Raw genomic sequence first — 18,296 nt, 5'->3', positions numbered from 1 at the left:
TAAAAATTAAAAAAAAAGTCTCTTTGGTTTGGTCACAGTTCGCCATTTTGTTTTGTTGAAGCTTGATTTCTGTGCTTGATTATGATTTGATCTTACCAGTGAAATTGTGGTGAAATTGATGATTCTTGAAACATGAAAGATAGGCTGATTTTGAAAACCTAACAGAAACTGTGAAATATCGAAGATTGTGTCGCTTTATTTACCAAATTTCGACCAAATAATTGTCCTATAAACATTTAGTGTATGTACCGTGTACTTAATTGAAACGAGGTGATTACACCGCCCGGTGTTTCATGTTTGTGAAAACCTTGAAAGTTCAAACGCTGACGCGTAGGTTTTCATTGTAAAATTACTTGTTTGTTTCATTATCAGACAATGGATAACCAAAGAGAGAAGGAAAGGGACCGCTCCAGGCGCGGAGACAGACCGTCCAGGTTCTCCGACGCCACGCGAGACCGCTCGGGGGATCGCGAGAGATCAGAAGGAAAGCGATTATTTGTCTCAAACATACCGTATGAGTTTCGTTGGGCTGAATTGAAGGACTTGTTTAAAGATAAGGTAGGTACTTACCTAAATATTTGGAAAATCCATTGGTCGATGACTAGCGACCGCCAGCGGCTTAAGTTTGCGCAAAAATTCCAAAAAAATATCGAAAAATTCTGCCTTAATCCTTGTGTATGTGTTTCACAGCTTTCTAGGTCCAAAGATTTGGGCTGGGCATTGGGGCGTTGATGGCCAGTCAGGACTTGTTTTTATATACATACATGTATTTAGTATCATTTATGGATTTAGATTACTTCCTAGTTACTGAAAAAAAAAAATTGAATCCAATCAGTTAATCATATTTATTTGTCACATTAACAATTCAGTTTCCTGTATTTACTGTAGAGAAAGTGTCTGAAGTTTAAAAATGTAGCAGGCATCACAATCTCCAGTTTGTTCTTGTTATAAAATTGTACTGTGTCAGCCAATGCAAGGTTTTTGCGATTGGAACACTGGTGCTAGGCCTACTGAAAGTATCGAGATGAAATTTCTGCAGTTCAAAAGCATAATATATTGATATATTTCAGGTAGGCGATGTGGCATATGTTGAATTATTCAATGATGAAAACGGAAAGCCAAGAGGATGTGGTGTTGTAGAATTTACAAACTCAGAAGCTATGAAAAAAGCTCTATTCGTCATGCATAGGTATGAACTTAATGGGAGGAAACTTGTTTTAAAAGAAGAAACTGGTAAGTGCTTCTTATAATCTACTCTGTAACCCTAGTTTTCTAAATAGCTGGAGCATAAAACTTAATTATTATGTTGTCTAATTAAGATTTTTCAATTTCGCACTTACAATTTTTGCAACTTTAATTTAACTAGATATTTTTCTCTTTCTGTCACGAAGCGATGCAAGTGTTCTCGCTCTTGCATACTCTTTAGCATCTTAGCTTAGGTCAACATAATATGCATGCAAAATTTAAAAAATAATACCAGATTTCAAGAGGATCATTTTCAAATTAAGATTTTGCTTTGTGATTTTTCACAGGCTACCTGTGAAATAGTCCACTTGTAACATGTTTACACTAATTAAGTACACCATAATGTGATGATTTGTTTATTCAGGTAATGAAAGGAACAGATTGAATAATCCCCGGCAAGGAGGTGGGGTTGGTGGCGGAGGGAGGAACATGAGGGATGACAAAGATGGGTATGATGTCATAGTTTTTTTCTTATAAGTACATTTTCTGTAAAGTTCTAAAGTTCTGCTTTCTGTTTTGTAATCCATGTCATTGTATTGATTAAGAGATGCAACCTACACACACAAAAAAAGATTCCAATTCATTGGAATCTTTTTTTGTGTGTGTAGAACCTCCTCCTTTTTTCGAAGTTGGTTAAAAAGAACTTAATGGCAACAATCAAGAAGTATTTTCTTTTATGACATCTGCATGCTTAGTATAAGATTTTACATCTCTAAAGAATTTGTGCATTGAAAAATGTCAGCATTAAAGAAAAATGGATTTAATTTATTTATCTACTTATACATTTCACTATGGTTCAGCTTTAAAGATACTGAAATTACAGTAATAATAAAATTTGTATATAGATGGGGAGTAAACAAACCAAGAGAACCTGAAAACTACAACACATATGGATTAAGTCTACAGTTTTTGGAGTCTATAAATGTGCAACCACCTTTAGTCAAGAAAGTATTTGTTGCAAATGTAAGTACATACTAAGCGCATTTAAAAAACAAAAGGTTTCAGTTTCTTTTTCCCATCTGGGAATATGTGTTCTCTATGATTTAAGCTGTACCCTACTAATTTTTTCAAAATTAGTTATATGGATAGGCTGTAAAAATGTTGATACACATTCACATTTTTGCATATAATTTTAGTATGGATTGACACAGTGACAAATATGAGGTAAAACTAAAAAAAACATGTTTTCAGCTTGACTACAAAGCAGATCGCACTAAAATAAAAGAGATCTTCAAAATGGCTGGCAAAGTGCGCAACATTGACTTGGCTGTGGACAAAGACGGCAACAGCAGAGGATTTGCTGTTATAGAATATGATCATCCTGTTGAAGCAGTACAGGTAAAGAATTTCCTTTACTATAGAAACTTTTTTGTTTTATAATAATCCAGTTAAAGTCAGGTGAAAATGTTTTTTCTTATTCAATGTCAATAAAGCTAACTAAAGTACAGTCAAGTAAAGTACAGTACAAGTTATGTTAACAAGTGCGGTAGCGTCAGAAAGGGACAAAAATTTAATGTCTCATTTGCACTTGTGCATTTTTCCTGCATGACTTCAAAAAAGGATGTTGTGTATGATCTTGACAAACTCTCAACCTCTCTGGTGCTGTGGTGAGCATTCTGGTTGTATGAGTTAGAGGTCTCTGGTTGTATTTTTGAAAATCGTACTGGGCAATTTTTGATTAAAAAAAAATATTTTTTTTTTAAATAAATTTAAAAATTTTTCCTGGTGTTCTTTGGCAAAGATGTAACATTAAGCTATTGAATATTTTGGTTGTTGTTGAGACAGATTTGTAATTTTAGTATCCTTTCCAAGTTCCAAGGTTGCCTGCTTCTATCTTAGATTATGTCCTCAATTACCGCCAGGGTCCCTAGTGTAACTTTTAATTTCGGATTATAGCAAATTAAGCTTATGGCTACTTGTTTAACATGGACATCCATAAAGTAACTCCTGATTCAATAGGACATAAGTTAAGAACTTTTATTTTTCAGGCAATATCAATGTTTGACAAGCAAATTCTATTTGAGCGCAGAATGACGGTCCGTATGGACAGAGGTACTACAGATAAGGGTGAATTACGATTGCCTGAAGGTCTTAAAGGCATCGGAATAGGGTTGGGGCCAAATGGTGAACCATTGAGAGATGTGGCTAGGAATTTACCCCAGAATACAACTCCCAATACTTTGAACTTAGCATCGGCCGGGTCGTCTATAGGCGCGGGAGTTTTGGGTGCAGTGCCCACGGGAGGTGTTGGGTTGAATGGCCTGGGCTCAGGATTATCTGCCAATACACTCACTACAAACGCAGCACTTAGCAGCAGTTTAGGATTGCAGGTAAAACATTATTTAGTATATTGTACCTTATGTAATAAACTAACTTATGCCCGTGACTTCGTCTGCATGGCCTACACAAATTCCAAAACCCTATTTTATCCCCTTAGGGGCTGAATTTTCAAAAATCCTTTCTTAGCGGATGTCTATGTCATAATGGCTATCTTCATGCCAATTTCAACCTGATCCATCCAGTAGTTTGAGTTGTGCATTGATAGATCAGTCAGACTCAGCTATTCCTTTTATGTATTTAGATATGATTACAAAAAACTATATGTTTATTTTTAGTTGTTTAATGCATTGACTGTGAAGTAGGCTCAATGTGAGCTCCATTGTGATGGGGAATTCGGACTGTTTTTTTTTTAAAAAACACCACTGTTATTGAAAAAAAAAATGAATAAAAAAAAACATTTTTCATTTTGTTTTCACTGTTATTCCATTGTTTCAAGAGCCGCTTCTGTTGGCGGTTCCCCACTGACTGACAATTTTATTATAACATGTTTGTAATAATGGCAGTTAAAATTCAAGTATACTTTCCAGGCCTTAGGACTTACTGGTCTAGGAGCTCTCCAGAACCAACTGTTACAGCAAGGTCTGACCGCAAATGACCTGGCTACAGTACTGTCACAGGCCCAAGTGGCCAACACCAATGCATTGGGTCTCAACACTGGAGATGGCATGGGGAACGTCCTCGGCAACAATAGTCTCAGCAACAATGTCTTAGGAGTAGGACCCAATGCTTCTATGAGCAGTGGACCGCTTTCAGGTACAAAACTTGGTATCCATTTACGGCCGAAATCAAGGGCGCATATGAAATTTTGCGTCTTTTAGAAGCTTTTTATTTGAAAATGTATCTGATGCTGGTCAAATGCTGATTGGTAAACTTCACACGCCTTTGAGAACGTTATAGAAAACTCTCAGACAATATTCAAGTTTTCTCAGGAATGCTTATGCAGGATAGGAATAATATGCAGGATGTTGAAAATATGACCTTTAAAATATACCGCCTGGTCATGGTCGTAGATAGGAAGCTTAGCTGTCAGTACAATTAAAAAAAAAAAGAAGTAATTTTTAAACAATTTTGCTCTTTAGCAACGTTATGCATGAAGGTAGATTTTCTCACTATAAAGATATTAAAAAAACGTGATATTAAACCACTGATGCCGTTTTCATCAGTCGATGTATTTTCAGTACCAATTAAAACTATCTATTATACCCAGTGCACGACAAAGCATAGAAATATTCATTCATATACTGTAACAACATCTCTACCATGGTGGGCGATTATTTTGAGTCGACCAATCACGGCAGCCGCCAGTGTCACATGACACAGTGCGAATCAATCATGAGTTTGTTGCTATTTATGCTAGTTTTATTACTTGTTCAAAGTGAGTTCTTTGCTTTTATTTTCAAATGAAAATAATTATAAACGCGGTTTCTATGCTTTGTCATTTACTGATTATTTACATGATAAATGTATTATCTTTTTCAACCTCTATTATGTATTGCTGTTTTCATACCACTGCCCAAAAAAGGAGTGTAATGTTTTCAGGGTTCATTTATTGAGTTTATTACTCCATAACTTCTAAATGCCTGAACAGGTTTTGATGTATGGGGTATCGTTAGAATTCTTACAATATCCCGAGTGACACTGGCTAAATTTATTGAAAAAAAAAAAAAAATGGCGGCTGTATGGCGTCATTTTCAAATTTGATTGTTTTGCTTTTTAGTTCGTTTTTTGGCTGGGCATTCGGGTTTTTTAAATAAAATTACGACATATTTTTATTATAATTTTTCCCCGAAAGCTCTCGATATTTTCCAAGTATCTAAATAAGTGGTGTGATTTTTAGTTGACTGTTTAGTTAATTTAACGCAGGTACTAATCGTCAACTAGGTGGCGCCTCGGTGTCGGGGCAAGGCTTCGGCCGCGACTCGGGCCAGGGCTTCGGTCGTGACTCGGGGCAGCAGCAAAACAACAACAGGGACAAGCAGACCTCTGATATGGTTGTGATCACCAATGTAAGCACTTTTACTGTTACATCTCATTTTAGGGTTCCGTATCTCCAGAGAAAAAAGGAACTCTTATAGGATCACCTCACTGTCAGTCTGTCGTGTCTGTCAAGACTCGACAAGGGAATCAAACCCTATAATAGGCTATTTCCCGTTGTTCTAGAATTCGCAGAATTTCGCAGGTAGCATTGTCTTAAAGCGCAAGTAAAGGAAAAATCAGAAACCTTTAGACCTTAGCAATGTCTTATAGCGCAATTAAAGGGAATTCGAAATATTTGTGGTAACGACAAAAAACATAAAAGTGTTGTATGATAGTACGGAACCCTTCTTGTGCGAGTTCAACTCGAACTTACTGGTTTTTTTTTAATTTCAGCTTCCACAGACTGTAACTTGGCAATTAATTCGCGAAAAGTTCAGCGAATGTGGCGATGTAAAATTCGCTGAAATGACTGCGCCAGATACTGCTATCGTGAGGTTCCATAAAGAATGGGATGCCGAGAGAGCAGTCAGTATCCTTTTTAAACCAAATTGAGTAATAATTTAAAAAAAAAAACCAGCGTGAAAGCGAGCAGGCGGGTCACCAGATGTTTAAGTGATGAATAATTTGCAGCACCAGTGGAACCGCCAATTCGTTGCCCGCGCCTTTCAGGAATTTGTTGATTTGTCCCTTGAATTAGGTAACACCTTGTGGAAATCTAGTGGGAACACCGCCGAAATATCCGAAACCGAAAAATCTGCATAATTCAATGTACTCGTATTTGCAAAATAAATAGAATTAAAATGCTTTATATTACAATATTGTCCTTAGCATATTGTCCAGAAATGTTTGACAGGACACGTATTGATGGCCGGACAATAGATGTCCGTTTCTTTTAGGAGAAACAGGAAAGGTATGTTTTCAAATTAATAAACCATTCTTTTATCTCATATTATATAATAAATACAAAATGTATTACGTATGCACAATAATATGAGACTGCTGTGGTAACTTTCCGTCCACCTCCATCTTCCCGTTGTTAGCGGGCAACGAATAATAATAATTCAACAGTTTTTAATTGGCAATTCCATCTTTGTGGAAAAATAATCTTGTGTATAGAAGGCCATCTGCCTTCTATACACAAGTTGTCTGTTTGAGTCTCTTCCGTGTATTGTTTTGATTATTGTTATCAATTTCAAATTACCACCCTAATAGCCGCTGTGTTTTGATTCAGCTCCACTCTATATTTATATCTTCAGCGCATTTAGACTAGGCGACTAAGTCCCGTGCCCTGCAGATAAGAATTTGAGCAGACGCCCAGTAATCACAGTTTATTAGTACATTTTGCGCCCCGTATAGTGATCTCACCTGGCTTAAGTCTCAAGTTATCGTGCACGAGTAGTATGTTAAAATACATATTAACATTTGTCGAAATCGTGAGACTCGTATTTTCGTTTTTCTGGAAAAACGCCGATGATTCCGTCATTTCGTTGAACAGAAGGCCTCCGCTACCTATTCACGATCATTGAGCTTGTTGATTTTTAATTAAGGTTTGGCTTGTGTCCTGCGGAGTCGGCATTTTTTTATATGTATTTTAAGTTGTAACTATTCAATTCCTTGAAAAATCATTGAGTTTTCGAGATGAGTTTTCTTTGGTCTGTACTGGACCCATCGTGTTAAAAGGGTGTCACAGCGGTATGATAAAGGGTTATAAAACGGTTGGTTTTTGTCTCGAACTATGTAAGGGCTTGGATGATATATTTTATGGAGCAGATTTAAGTTCTTTAAGTATGATTTTTCTTTATTGCTACAATTGCTTATTTTCCTTTGAAAAATAAATAGGCATCTCATCTGAAATAATGGAAAAATAATAAGGAAAACAGTTATACTTGATTAATAAATAACGGCAGTGATTTGTTGGAGCAAGTAACTGACCGGTTTTGACTCCATATTCCTCTAGTGAGTTTGGAAGAAGTTTTGATCAGTCTTCGGTCGTTATCAAGCTACTATTTTTACTTAATTTATCTAGTTTCCAAAAAATATGTCTAGTAAATTAGAAAGGACATGGATGGATAGCTCGGTTATTCCATTTATGTGATAAAACTAAGTATCTTCAGGGCAAGAGCAACTATTCTAGATCGCTATAACAATCGATATAACGATCTGTCTTACGAAACTATCATGTTGCTAAGCGATCGGTATTGTCGATATGACTTCGCTTTTTCTGATACTAAAGCAGCTATACCTTGAGCCCAACTTCATCGAAGGGCGATTAAAAATTATTAGAAGACAGCCTAAAGAGTATTAAAGGTGTCGACACGGAATTTGGAGTTAGTGTCTACTGTAACTACAACATAATAATACAAAGGTTCATTATAGGTATCTTTTGAGTTCTGCTGCTAATAAAAATTCATCTCTAAAGTATTTGCATGCATTGTTCTTATCTCAAGCCTTGTATAGGGTGATTTAAACTTTCGTAAACAGGGGGGTGTAATAACTTGTTTTGTATTTTCAGGAATGTCGTATTGAAGTTGAGGTCTGTCGGTCGAAAACTGCTTGTGATCGTCTCGTTCATCTGCTGCGTAATACTTTTCTCTCCATTGATTTACTCGAAGTTTGACAAACTCTTATATTTAGGTTAGATTAGTGTAAGTCATATTTTTGTGTACACGAAAAGGTCGATGAATATTTGAGAAAGCAAGATTAAGGAACATTTTGGGAAGTTTTTCACGACACGCGTTGGTAATTGAACTTGAAGGGCTTTTTAAAACTAACAACTAGAATGTTGCTTTCGATCTTAATAATAATAATTAATCATTTAAATTGTATTTAGTTTATATTTGGAGATACAGAAGCGTCTTTTTGTTTTTGTCTTTTTAAATATTTGACTTTAGGTCTGTGTAGAAGTCAAGTTTTCATAGATTCGATTTCAATAAACTGATGTATGACAATGGTGAATTATTATTGATTCTATAATTATTATAATCTCAATAGAATAGTTATTTTAACAGGATAGACGAAATTGTGCCATCACAATGTTTTTAAATATTATACTTGTCCTTGATTAATCAAAATCAGAGTTCCGTCCTTGTCCATTATTTCCTTGTGTTTTTTTTTTACAATAGTGGAGCGTTAAGTATAAACATTCATTTTAGTTCTCGACATTTCCACAACTCTATACAAAACTTCTAGTGACATTATCTCGCTTAACCGTCATTCCGGGAACACTTCCTGGCCACACTCGTGTATAACGAAGCTAATTTTGTCAGTTACCTCTCGTTTATCTTTTCACGACGAAAATATAAGTAAAAATGGTTTTTTTACAATCAAATACAATCAAAAAACCAAAATCATTCGAAAATATTGTCTTTTAAAATAGAAAACCAGAGAAATACATTGCTCATACTTTTTCATGCATTTTTTCAAGAAAAGGTTGAATGAATAGGAGGCGAAGGAATGTCAAGTTAATAAAATCGTTTTGGATTCACGGCTATAGTGACCTCCATGTTAAGTGTGAGAAAAGAATGACTAAAATTGATAGACCCTGTTACAATGTTTATCCAGAGTTGGTACTTACGTCAAAAATACGTCTGGGCAAATTGTCTGCTCGACATTCTATCATCTTTTCGTTTCTATCACCATTTTGTACATATGAAATTATTGATGATCAACGTTGAAGAGTTTTCCAGCGCTGAACAAGTGGTAGTGTTGCTAGCAATGCTATGGATCCACGGAGTTTACTTAGCGTATTGAAAGTATGTTGTTTTGTAGTTAATGTTTTCATATACAGTAATATTCTGCCAATAACCTAATCAGAATGTAATCTAATTCAGATATGGCATTCTTTAGTTATTTAATGTTAATCAATTTCTGGTTTTCTCGTTTATATGGCAATTGTTTTAATCTTCATCAATAACTTCACCATTGCCGTGAAATCACTGTCAATACTGCAAACCACGACATCACAATCACTGAATTACTGTATATGTAAAACGTTAAATATTTAAGCTCTAAGTACACTGAAAAGATTTTTCGTAAACAATAGAATTAGAGGCACCACAATGTCGCATTCGATATTTAATATACAAGCTTGTGAGTATTATATATTCTAGTATTTTGTATGGTTTGAGTATCATGGAAATTGCAAAATGAATGTCGGTTGTGGATCAAGTTCCACCGTTGTTCTCGACATTTCGGAACTCATGAAGAGGAGAATACTCAAAAGGCGTCATTGTCATCTCATAAAATTTGTTTGAATGGTAAGTTTTCAAGTCATCGAATTTGGAGTTTTATTTCTTGTCTGTCTGGGCATGCATGGTGCTACATTTATTGATTCAAAGATTGGCTAAAGATTTCGGATGCAGACCTTGGTGAAGATGAATAATATCATTAGATGGATGTACTCTTGTCTCAAACATCATCTGATCTTTGGATTGATTGGTCTGCCATTTCTCGTATTCCTCAATGTTGATACTTGGTACGGGCATAGATCGATCGAGATCACAACAGCGAAAATCTTGGAAATTGGAAATTTGGGAGTCTTTGGGACTTTGTTTCTGAAACGGCGGATGGCTTTGTTATTGGGCTCTTGTAAATAAAAGGTGTAATTTATAATGAGAAACAAATGTTTGGCTATTGTTTTATGATTTTCAGGTACCTATAATGATAAATGTCACTAAAATAATACAATGGAAAAAATAATGAGGGAATAATCCTAACAAAAAATATAGCTAGCTGGCTATACTACAAACAACTGGATTGAAAAGGATTTCAAGAAGTCATATGGTAAAGTTGCTTAAATTCCTAATTTTATGAGAAATCTATGTATTAAAGCGATGATTATAAACTACCATAAAATCATGATAATGTTGAAAACTAACTGCAATACATAGCTATATTGAAGTGTATGGTAGGTATAATTATATTACTGATATAAAATATAGTAACTTCTATTTTAGATGTACTGCGCTGGATGTTTTGGGAAGGGAGCCGAAAGAGTTGAACACGTCCTTCGCGTCACGGATTTTTTTTAGCAATAAAACATGGGACTTAGGTAATATATTAATATTTTATTATCCTATTTATCCACGCATAAAAATTCCTAAAATTATACATTATTGGTATGATAACAATTGTCAGAAAATAATATTGATAAAATATTTTACTCTTGTTTCAGGTATTATAACACTGAAGACGCTGAAGTGAAATTTTAGCTGTAAATAATATTATAAAATAAAAATTGTAAAAATCGAAATAAAATACATTTGTTTCAGTAAATTCTACAATCTTTTATTTCAAGTAACAACACCTTAAGATCGTAACCACTCAGTAAAAGTGCAAATAAACTATTAAATCTTAATAAATTGATTTGAATGCTTTTAATGGAAAATATAGAATAAACTTAACGATTTCTAATAGGAATTCTACTAAAGAAATTAGCGAGCTACCGATGCACAGATTCATCACACCGCCACTCTTTACTGAAACAAATCAGAAAATTATTTGTGTAGTGCATACATTTTGAGAAAGGTCTTGCCATGTGGCTCGATTTGTCAACTGTAATGTCAAAAGTACGAATTTATTCCTTAATCTACGGTTAAACTGCAATTTTTGGGATGATACTTAACACAGAGCAAATATGACGGGTAATTTTTCAAAATATAATGTATTATTCATACTAATCCATAGGTAGGTAAGTACTTAATATTATTATAAATGCGAAAGTGTATCTGTCTATCTGCTACATTTTCAGGGCCCAACAGTTCAACCGATTTTGACGAAGGTATATAAGATCCCGTGAGAACTCTTTGATTTTCCGGGATATAAACTAACTCTGTACGAGTTAGTTTATATCCCGGAAAATCAAACAGTACTCACGGGATCTTATAAACCTAAATCGACGCGGACGAAGTCGCGGGCATCCTCTAGTAGTATTATAAAACTGGTTCTTAGAGCCATTACGCACGGCTGACTAATGTACTCACACACAATATCATAAAGGCTGAAGATGACATCCCGTACTACCCGGACCTTAGGAAACGACGTGATTTTGATTTTTAATTTATTCAGTCCTTTTCCCGGTAAAAAGTCTTCATTGTCTTTATAATACAGATCGAGTTCACAGCTGTTTAGACAACCACAATCTCGGGATATCTTCGGGAGGTCCTTGGTATTATAAAACTTTTTGTAAGTTTCTTCTGAGGTTTTCAAAGTAATTATTTCTCGTCTATGTTTCAGAACGCATTTTAGCTCTGATATGTAACATACACGTTCATTATCTAGAACAAGAATAAAATTACTATAGGTAGGTACCTACTTACATGCAATCTTCCTCACATCCTGGCCGGAGAGCGTTTAGAAAAGAACCAAATCAGAGGAACCACCATAGGACTTTCGGGATATTGCAGAGAAAAGTGCCAGTAGAAGAGTAACGTATTTTAAAAGTTACATAAGTGGGTCTAGATTTTCGTTTTTTAGGGTTCCGTACCTCAAAAGGAAAAACGGAACCCTTATAGAATCACTTTGTTGTCTGTCTGTCCGTTTGTCCATCTTTCCGTCCTTCGTGTCAGTCAAGAAACCCATAGGGTACTTCCCGTTGACCTAGAATCATGAAATTTGGCAGGTAGGTAGGTATTATAGCACAAGTGTACTTGTTCAACCACAAATTCGTGGTTTTCAAATTTATTCCTGTAGGAATAAATCTGAAAACCACGAATTTGCGGTTACATCATTAAAAAAATAATTAAAATGTGTTTCAATTTTTAAAATAAGATAACTATACCAAGTGGGATATCATATTATGGAAGGGCTTTACGTGTATAAATAGATTTTTATTTATTTTTATGTATAATTGTTTTTGATTTATCGTGCAAGATGTTGGAAAAAATACCCGAGCACGGAACCCTCGCGAGTCTGACTCGCACTCGGCCGGTTTTTTTTTAATTTGTAGATAGGCTTACGTTTGACGACAATAATGCTTAATTTTAATAAAAAGCAATGATGAGGTCTAGGTCGGAGCGCGCTTGTTTAGAAGATTCGGTATCTTAATCTGACTTTTACCTTGAAGATGTTTAGGTCGATTAGATTACGTTATATGGATATAAATGAGACCACTGTTGAATTGTGTTGACTTATTAATATATTACTTACTCAAAGGTTTATAGAAATGGGGAATACATCCACATATCCTCAGTATCATTTTGATTCTACACTCCAATATGCAATGGTTGAATGAATAGACTGGGTATCGCTTGCTTATTGGTTCATGAGTGAATCTGAAATAGTTTAGTTACCTACTACTTTTTTTTTGGTATTTTAGATATTTAATAGAATAACGAACCTCAATTGAAACAAGTTACTCTGATGAGAAAAAGATATTTCTAGTTTGCCTCTCCTCGCTTGTCTCTGTTTTGCTTTTACCACGCGCATTTGCTTGCTTTGACTCTGATAGGAATAAGGACTTTCTTGTTTTGCTTTTAGTCTAAGGTGCCTATAGCTTAGGTACAGCTCAATAGCTAAAGTTGATGTTAGTTAAATTGAACTGCGCATTTCAAATTCATAACAATGCCCCTCATACTAATTCCCTCCACCTATGATGCCTTCCACTGTTTTCCAGAGCTATTTTTACCTGACGGCTGACGCCAACTGTCCTACCAATAGGTACTCTCATACCTCTATATAAATAACCTCTTATAATGATTTTCTCCAGCCTAAATCTTGCTGTTCTAATAAAAATAAACAAAATGCAAAGCTTTAAAATGCCTATCTAGGCTTAGGACAATTGCTTTTTTTCGCTTGTAAAATAAGCTGATATGATTTTTTTAATCTAATATTTTTACGAAGTTTTTATATAGGTGACCTTTATGCTGGCCCCATCGACACACTAAATTAAGATCAAACTATGATTAAAACTAACAAATTGAGAGAATCACTAACAAAATACCTATACTTTCATTACTCAAAGTTTTAGTAAAATAGAGTTGAAAACAGCAATATTCATAAAATTTTATTTGAGTTCATACATCAGTGTTTCTCTCAAATTGTGATTTCACACATGCCAATAGCAAGTTTGAAATACCAACCACACAATTGGGAGTATGTTTAAACTGGTCTAATGGCCGATTCATACCAATTGCGTATCAATTGCGTATGTAGCACGTACATGTGACACATGCACGTACATGTGCATAGTGACGCGTGTGAACCCGTAGACGTAACTGCACGCATTACGTCTACGTGAACGTTCACGCCACGCAAGCGGTATGCCATGTCGCATACAGTTCCATACATTACAACGCAATGGTACCTACGCGCTACGTCTACGCTTACGCAGCCTACGTGAACGAGCTCTAATTCCTAAATGAATTAAATCAAACACTAGTGAGAATCACATAGGTATAAGTTAGCTTCAGCTTTGTAGGTATAAGCTTAGCTTTCAAACATGAATCTGTTGACGTTGCTAAATGGAGTGGTTAGATAGCAAATAGCGCTATGCTGATTTAATCAAGACCATTTGACCTCAACGATATGCAATCTTGTAGCTTTCGCTCGTCGGCTTCGCTTGCTTTTATTTTATAGTACACTTAAGTCAGGGACAAATCTAGTGGGATTCGGCTACAATGTGATAAAATTAATCTATTGAAATGTTAAGACTCTTGAAATGGAAGCCGTCATCTGCACGGACAAGACTCGGTAGAAAGATTCGCTTGATTTGTCTTTAGCTGTATGCTTGCAATAAAACCATTGGATTTCTGTGAATAAAACGAATGAAACTTGAAGAAGTCTTCTCCATCAGGGTCAATCAAAATCTGTCAATGTTTTCTGCAAGTTTTACCTGCTAAAACTAAGCTAAAATTGAGTTGTGAGAGTGAGTGACTTTCGAGACCTAAACTTTTGCAAATTTTATTGATTAGATTCTTGGATTAAAAATAATCTAACCGGCATTTCCGTAATCGTAGTGATTTGTTACGCAATCCTTCCGATATTCTTGTGCTCCATACTGACAAACCGAAGGATATGAAACCCTCTACGTCGAAGATGAACGAGGACCCAGTAGTCATCGTGACTTCATCGGGGCCATGGATAAACACCTGAAAAAATAAATCTGATATAGTAGGTATAAAGGTGAGTAGATTATATTTATTAAAAGGCTCTTGAAGACACTGGCGCAAACTCTAGGCAAAGTGACGCATGAACACTGAATAATTAACTTATATGTATTGAACTTTATATTCTTTACAACGACAAGACGAACGAATGTCGCGTCGTGGATATTTGCGTTGCGTATCGTATGTATTTTGCGTACATCGATGGTTGCGTGTGAATAGTAGAGTTTGATATGTTTTAGAAAAAATAATAAATTAAAATAATTGTTGTCTAAACCATGCACTACCTAATACCTATTTTAAAAAAGTAGATACCTACCTTATAAACGGACTCATAATTTGTTATCAAAGTAAAGAAGTCTGCTTCAAATATAGAGAGATCAATATTTTTCTTTAAGTAAGTTTCGGCTGCGATAGCTGCGCTATTCCAATTGCTAGAAAATATAAAGATATTTTCGATATTTTACTAGGTACCTAGTAAGTAAGTCCGAATCTGAACGAGAGCGCGGTTGACAAAAGCTAAAAGTTGATAAGATGGTTTATTTGTGTTTACATCATTGGGTCGCTGGAAGGTCTAGATTACCATATCTAATCAACCAAGCAGAAAAACCACCATACTTAATTTTAAGCTTTGAAATCTCTATATCTTTACATACGGGCTCAAGCTAAGGATTCAAGGAGAGATCTATTCGTAGGTATGTGTAAATTAAATCCAGACTGAATACCAATAAGTAGGTAGCGGGAATATTATCTAGAAATTCTATAATGTACGTATATACCTAGGTTATATACATCCGTTGTTAGACAATGTTAATCGGTTGGAAGTTGAAATAACTAGGGAATCGTTAAACAGAATATATTACACTCATAACATCGGCTCAGCCGAGGTCAAGTATTTTACTTACTGAGGGTTGTCAAAGATAGCGACATTGGAATTAATTACATGGCACATTCCCATCTCAGTCATGGCAGCATTCACAGAGAGTGCTTTGTTGGCCTTACTGGCCAGCCAATCTTCTTCGAAATCTCGGAACAGCGAAGCCGCCACTTTCGCGTAATTTTTTGGATCGATTAACAGCTAGCCAAATTAAAAACATTGATTAACAAAAATCTTTACAACAAAACTAACCACCATAACATACCCCCACCATCATAATAGTTATGTTGTTTAGTACCTACTAGCTTTTGGCTAGTTAAGATTTTTTAAGTAGCTAGATCACTTCTTGGTGATCAGTCTCGCTAGGTTGCGAGGATAGGAATAACGTGGAACGATGATCACTTCTTGCGTAGTCTTCTTCTATGTGGTAGTGGAAGTGTCGTTGAGTCGGAGATAAAGGCAATAATCATATTATTAAGAGCTTAATAATCATCATTATCAACCCATAGACGTCCACTGCTAGTCATAGGTCTCTTGTTGGGACTTCCACACACCAAGGTCTTGCGCTGCCTGAGACCAGTGAATCCCTGTGATTCGTTGGGTGTCATCTGTCCACCTAATGGGGTTTCTACCAACGTTGCGCTTTCCGGTACGAGGTCACCATTCTAGTACCTTGGGACCCCAATGTCTATCGGGTTTTCGAACTATGTGCCCTATCCCCATTTCGGCATTTCCTGTTGAGCAATGTCGGTTCTTTTACGGGTCTTTTCTGATTTGATCACGTAGAGAAACTCTAAGCAAAGCTCTCCATCGTCCGCTCAATGACTCTGAGCTTTCTTCCGAGCTTTATAAACGACAGTTATTTCGAAATCACAGACAGGCGCTTCAATTTAAATATTTGTATATAGATTTAGGTGGGGGTAAATCTAACATTCATAGTTCATACCTGAAATTCATTCGGAGGATCTAAATCCAAAAAATCGAGAGTATCCAAAGCAGCTTGAGCTATCGCCCACACATAACCTTTCACGTTTAATTCTGTTTTTTCACTGGTATCGCTAGCAATAAAAAAATGCATTATACTTGGTACACATTACATTTGGCACATGGATTCCAATCTAAGCTACCCATGAAAAAATGGGCAACTATTATTATCTCACGGTTTACGTCTGTCAGCGAAGTTTCGGGAGAGTTGGGGCTTGCAATTGTAACTTACTTGATCAATTTCCCCAATTTTATAACATCAGGTTTGTAAAGTGGACAAAGTGTTATAGCGGGGTAAGTAATATTCCAATCAAAATAGTTTCGTTCTACAATCATAACAGTTGGCGCAGCCTGAAGATAGAGAAATCGTTTTTACTTACAATCAAAGTTCTAACATACCTACTTAATCTTTTAAAAGTATTGGTAAAGCTAAAACTTACGACAAATCTTAGGTATTGCAGAGTTAGTAATGCAATCATTATAGTAAAACAAACAACGATATTAACAATCCAAAAAGCCCTGAAAATAATAAAACATGTTTACAATGTCGTTTTTTAAATTAAATCTACCTAGATAAGTAGGTATAACAATCAAACAACACAATTTTTTTTTCAAGGGATAGAATCTACGTAGGTATAACTTGAATTTGCTTGACTGTTGGATACACATAAAAGAAAAGAACAATTAATAGTTTTAAAACTTACTTCTCTAAATAATGTAAGCGATTATCTACGATGTAGGGCAGCCCGTGCGTCGTTGAACTTTTTAACACGCTTTGTAAATACATAGCAAGTTTAAGTCTTAACGGGCTACTATAATTATCGCACTTTCTTCTGAAGCGCACCTTCTTATTCTTTAGTTTTTTAATGGATGTTAACAATGTTCTTTTATTTTTCTGTGCCATGCTATTTACTTCGTAAGAGCGCATTGAGGATAGATACCAATGTTCTGTTCAGTAATGCTTTTTCCATTCTACTAAACGCAACAGCTAAAACCATAGATATCATTAGGTATAATTTTCTATCTGATTTGCCTATGTTACAAAGGATAATGGATGGGTTTTCAGTATAGAGAAGTAATAGAATATACATAATCATTAAGTCTGTTTGTTAGCTCAATATGAAAAGTTCTCACAAAGAGGAACATTCATTACATTGCGATTGTCATGAAATTATCGAGTACCCTCAAAAACGGGACATGGACCGGTTTTTCACAAAATACCTTTCAAAGTAATTTCCTTTCTAAACTGCGATAAAAGATCTAAATTTCGGAAAAGCGAAACCGTGTTAACTGTCTATCCTATATGAAATCGACTCCATAACAATCTTAATCTAACTAATCTCTTAATGAAACTAACTTAATCTGTGTGCCCTTCTAATTTCCGGATTCAATTCTATTTTCACCATTATTTAGGGCGTAGGTACGGAATAGAAAATCCGGGACTAGTACCTAAGCTTGTTAGGGATATGAAAGAGTAAATAATTCCATTTTAATTCTTTGTAACGACATGGTAGGCTTGTGAAAGGCATAATTTGGACATCATTCAACCCATTGTGATGTGAGTCTTTTGTGTCAAAATATTGCTGCGCCATTGATGAAAACACAGTTGTTTCGTTGTTATGAATATACTCAACAATGTTTAATTAATTTTTTTTAACTCTTTATTGAAAAGCTTAGTCACTAAGTGACTATGTCGCTTTATTATTTACAATCATCATAACTTACCCTCGAATCTTAAAAAATATTCTACTTAACTTATATAGCAATTTAGC

The 18,296-nt window shown here is 35.3% G+C and overlaps 2 protein-coding genes across 6 annotated transcripts; one reads left to right on the top strand and one right to left on the bottom strand.

The window, feature by feature from the left end:
* The first annotated feature begins 17 nt into the window (after nt 1-17).
* LOC123874559 (heterogeneous nuclear ribonucleoprotein M-like) lies at nt 18-10,829 on the top strand. Of its 5 annotated transcripts, XR_006797951.1 has the most exons (14): nt 19-270; nt 364-558; nt 1,071-1,233; nt 1,610-1,694; nt 2,091-2,208; nt 2,437-2,583; nt 3,234-3,575; nt 4,113-4,338; nt 5,449-5,591; nt 5,956-6,091; nt 6,403-6,472; nt 10,213-10,344; nt 10,518-10,612; nt 10,736-10,829. XR_006797951.1 is itself a non-coding variant. In XM_045919995.1 (12 exons), exons 2-11 carry the CDS (start codon nt 376-378, stop codon nt 6,456-6,458), a joined length of 1,581 nt encoding a protein of 526 aa, XP_045775951.1. In that variant the 5' UTR covers nt 18-270; nt 364-375; the 3' UTR covers nt 6,459-6,472; nt 8,075-8,510. The 5 variants fall into 5 exon arrangements, 4 of the variants coding, with proteins under 4 accessions (XP_045775951.1, XP_045775950.1, XP_045775949.1 ...); XM_045919995.1 differs by lacking the exons at nt 10,213-10,344; nt 10,518-10,612; nt 10,736-10,829 and adding an exon at nt 8,075-8,510 and having other exon boundaries at nt 18-270; nt 5,467-5,591; XM_045919994.1 differs by lacking the exons at nt 10,213-10,344; nt 10,518-10,612; nt 10,736-10,829 and adding an exon at nt 8,075-8,510 and having other exon boundaries at nt 19-241; nt 373-558.
* Nucleotides 10,830-10,914: 85 nt separating this feature from the next.
* Nucleotides 10,915-17,311, bottom strand: LOC123874630 (sodium channel protein Nach-like). Its single transcript, XM_045920119.1, has 10 exons — nt 17,229-17,311; nt 16,965-17,043; nt 16,757-16,875; nt 16,487-16,598; nt 15,569-15,741; nt 14,983-15,097; nt 14,497-14,648; nt 12,709-12,833; nt 11,544-11,837; nt 10,915-11,039 (listed from the first exon to the last, which is right to left on the bottom strand). Exons 1-10 carry the CDS (start codon nt 17,309-17,311, stop codon nt 10,915-10,917), a joined length of 1,377 nt encoding a protein of 458 aa, XP_045776075.1.
* Nucleotides 17,312-18,296: the final 985 nt, after the last annotated feature.

This window comes from Maniola jurtina, chromosome 18, assembly GCF_905333055.1.
Source record: "Maniola jurtina chromosome 18, ilManJurt1.1, whole genome shotgun sequence".
Lineage (NCBI taxonomy): Eukaryota > Metazoa > Arthropoda > Insecta > Lepidoptera > Nymphalidae > Maniola > Maniola jurtina.
This window is presented reverse-complemented; position numbering and strand designations above follow the sequence as displayed.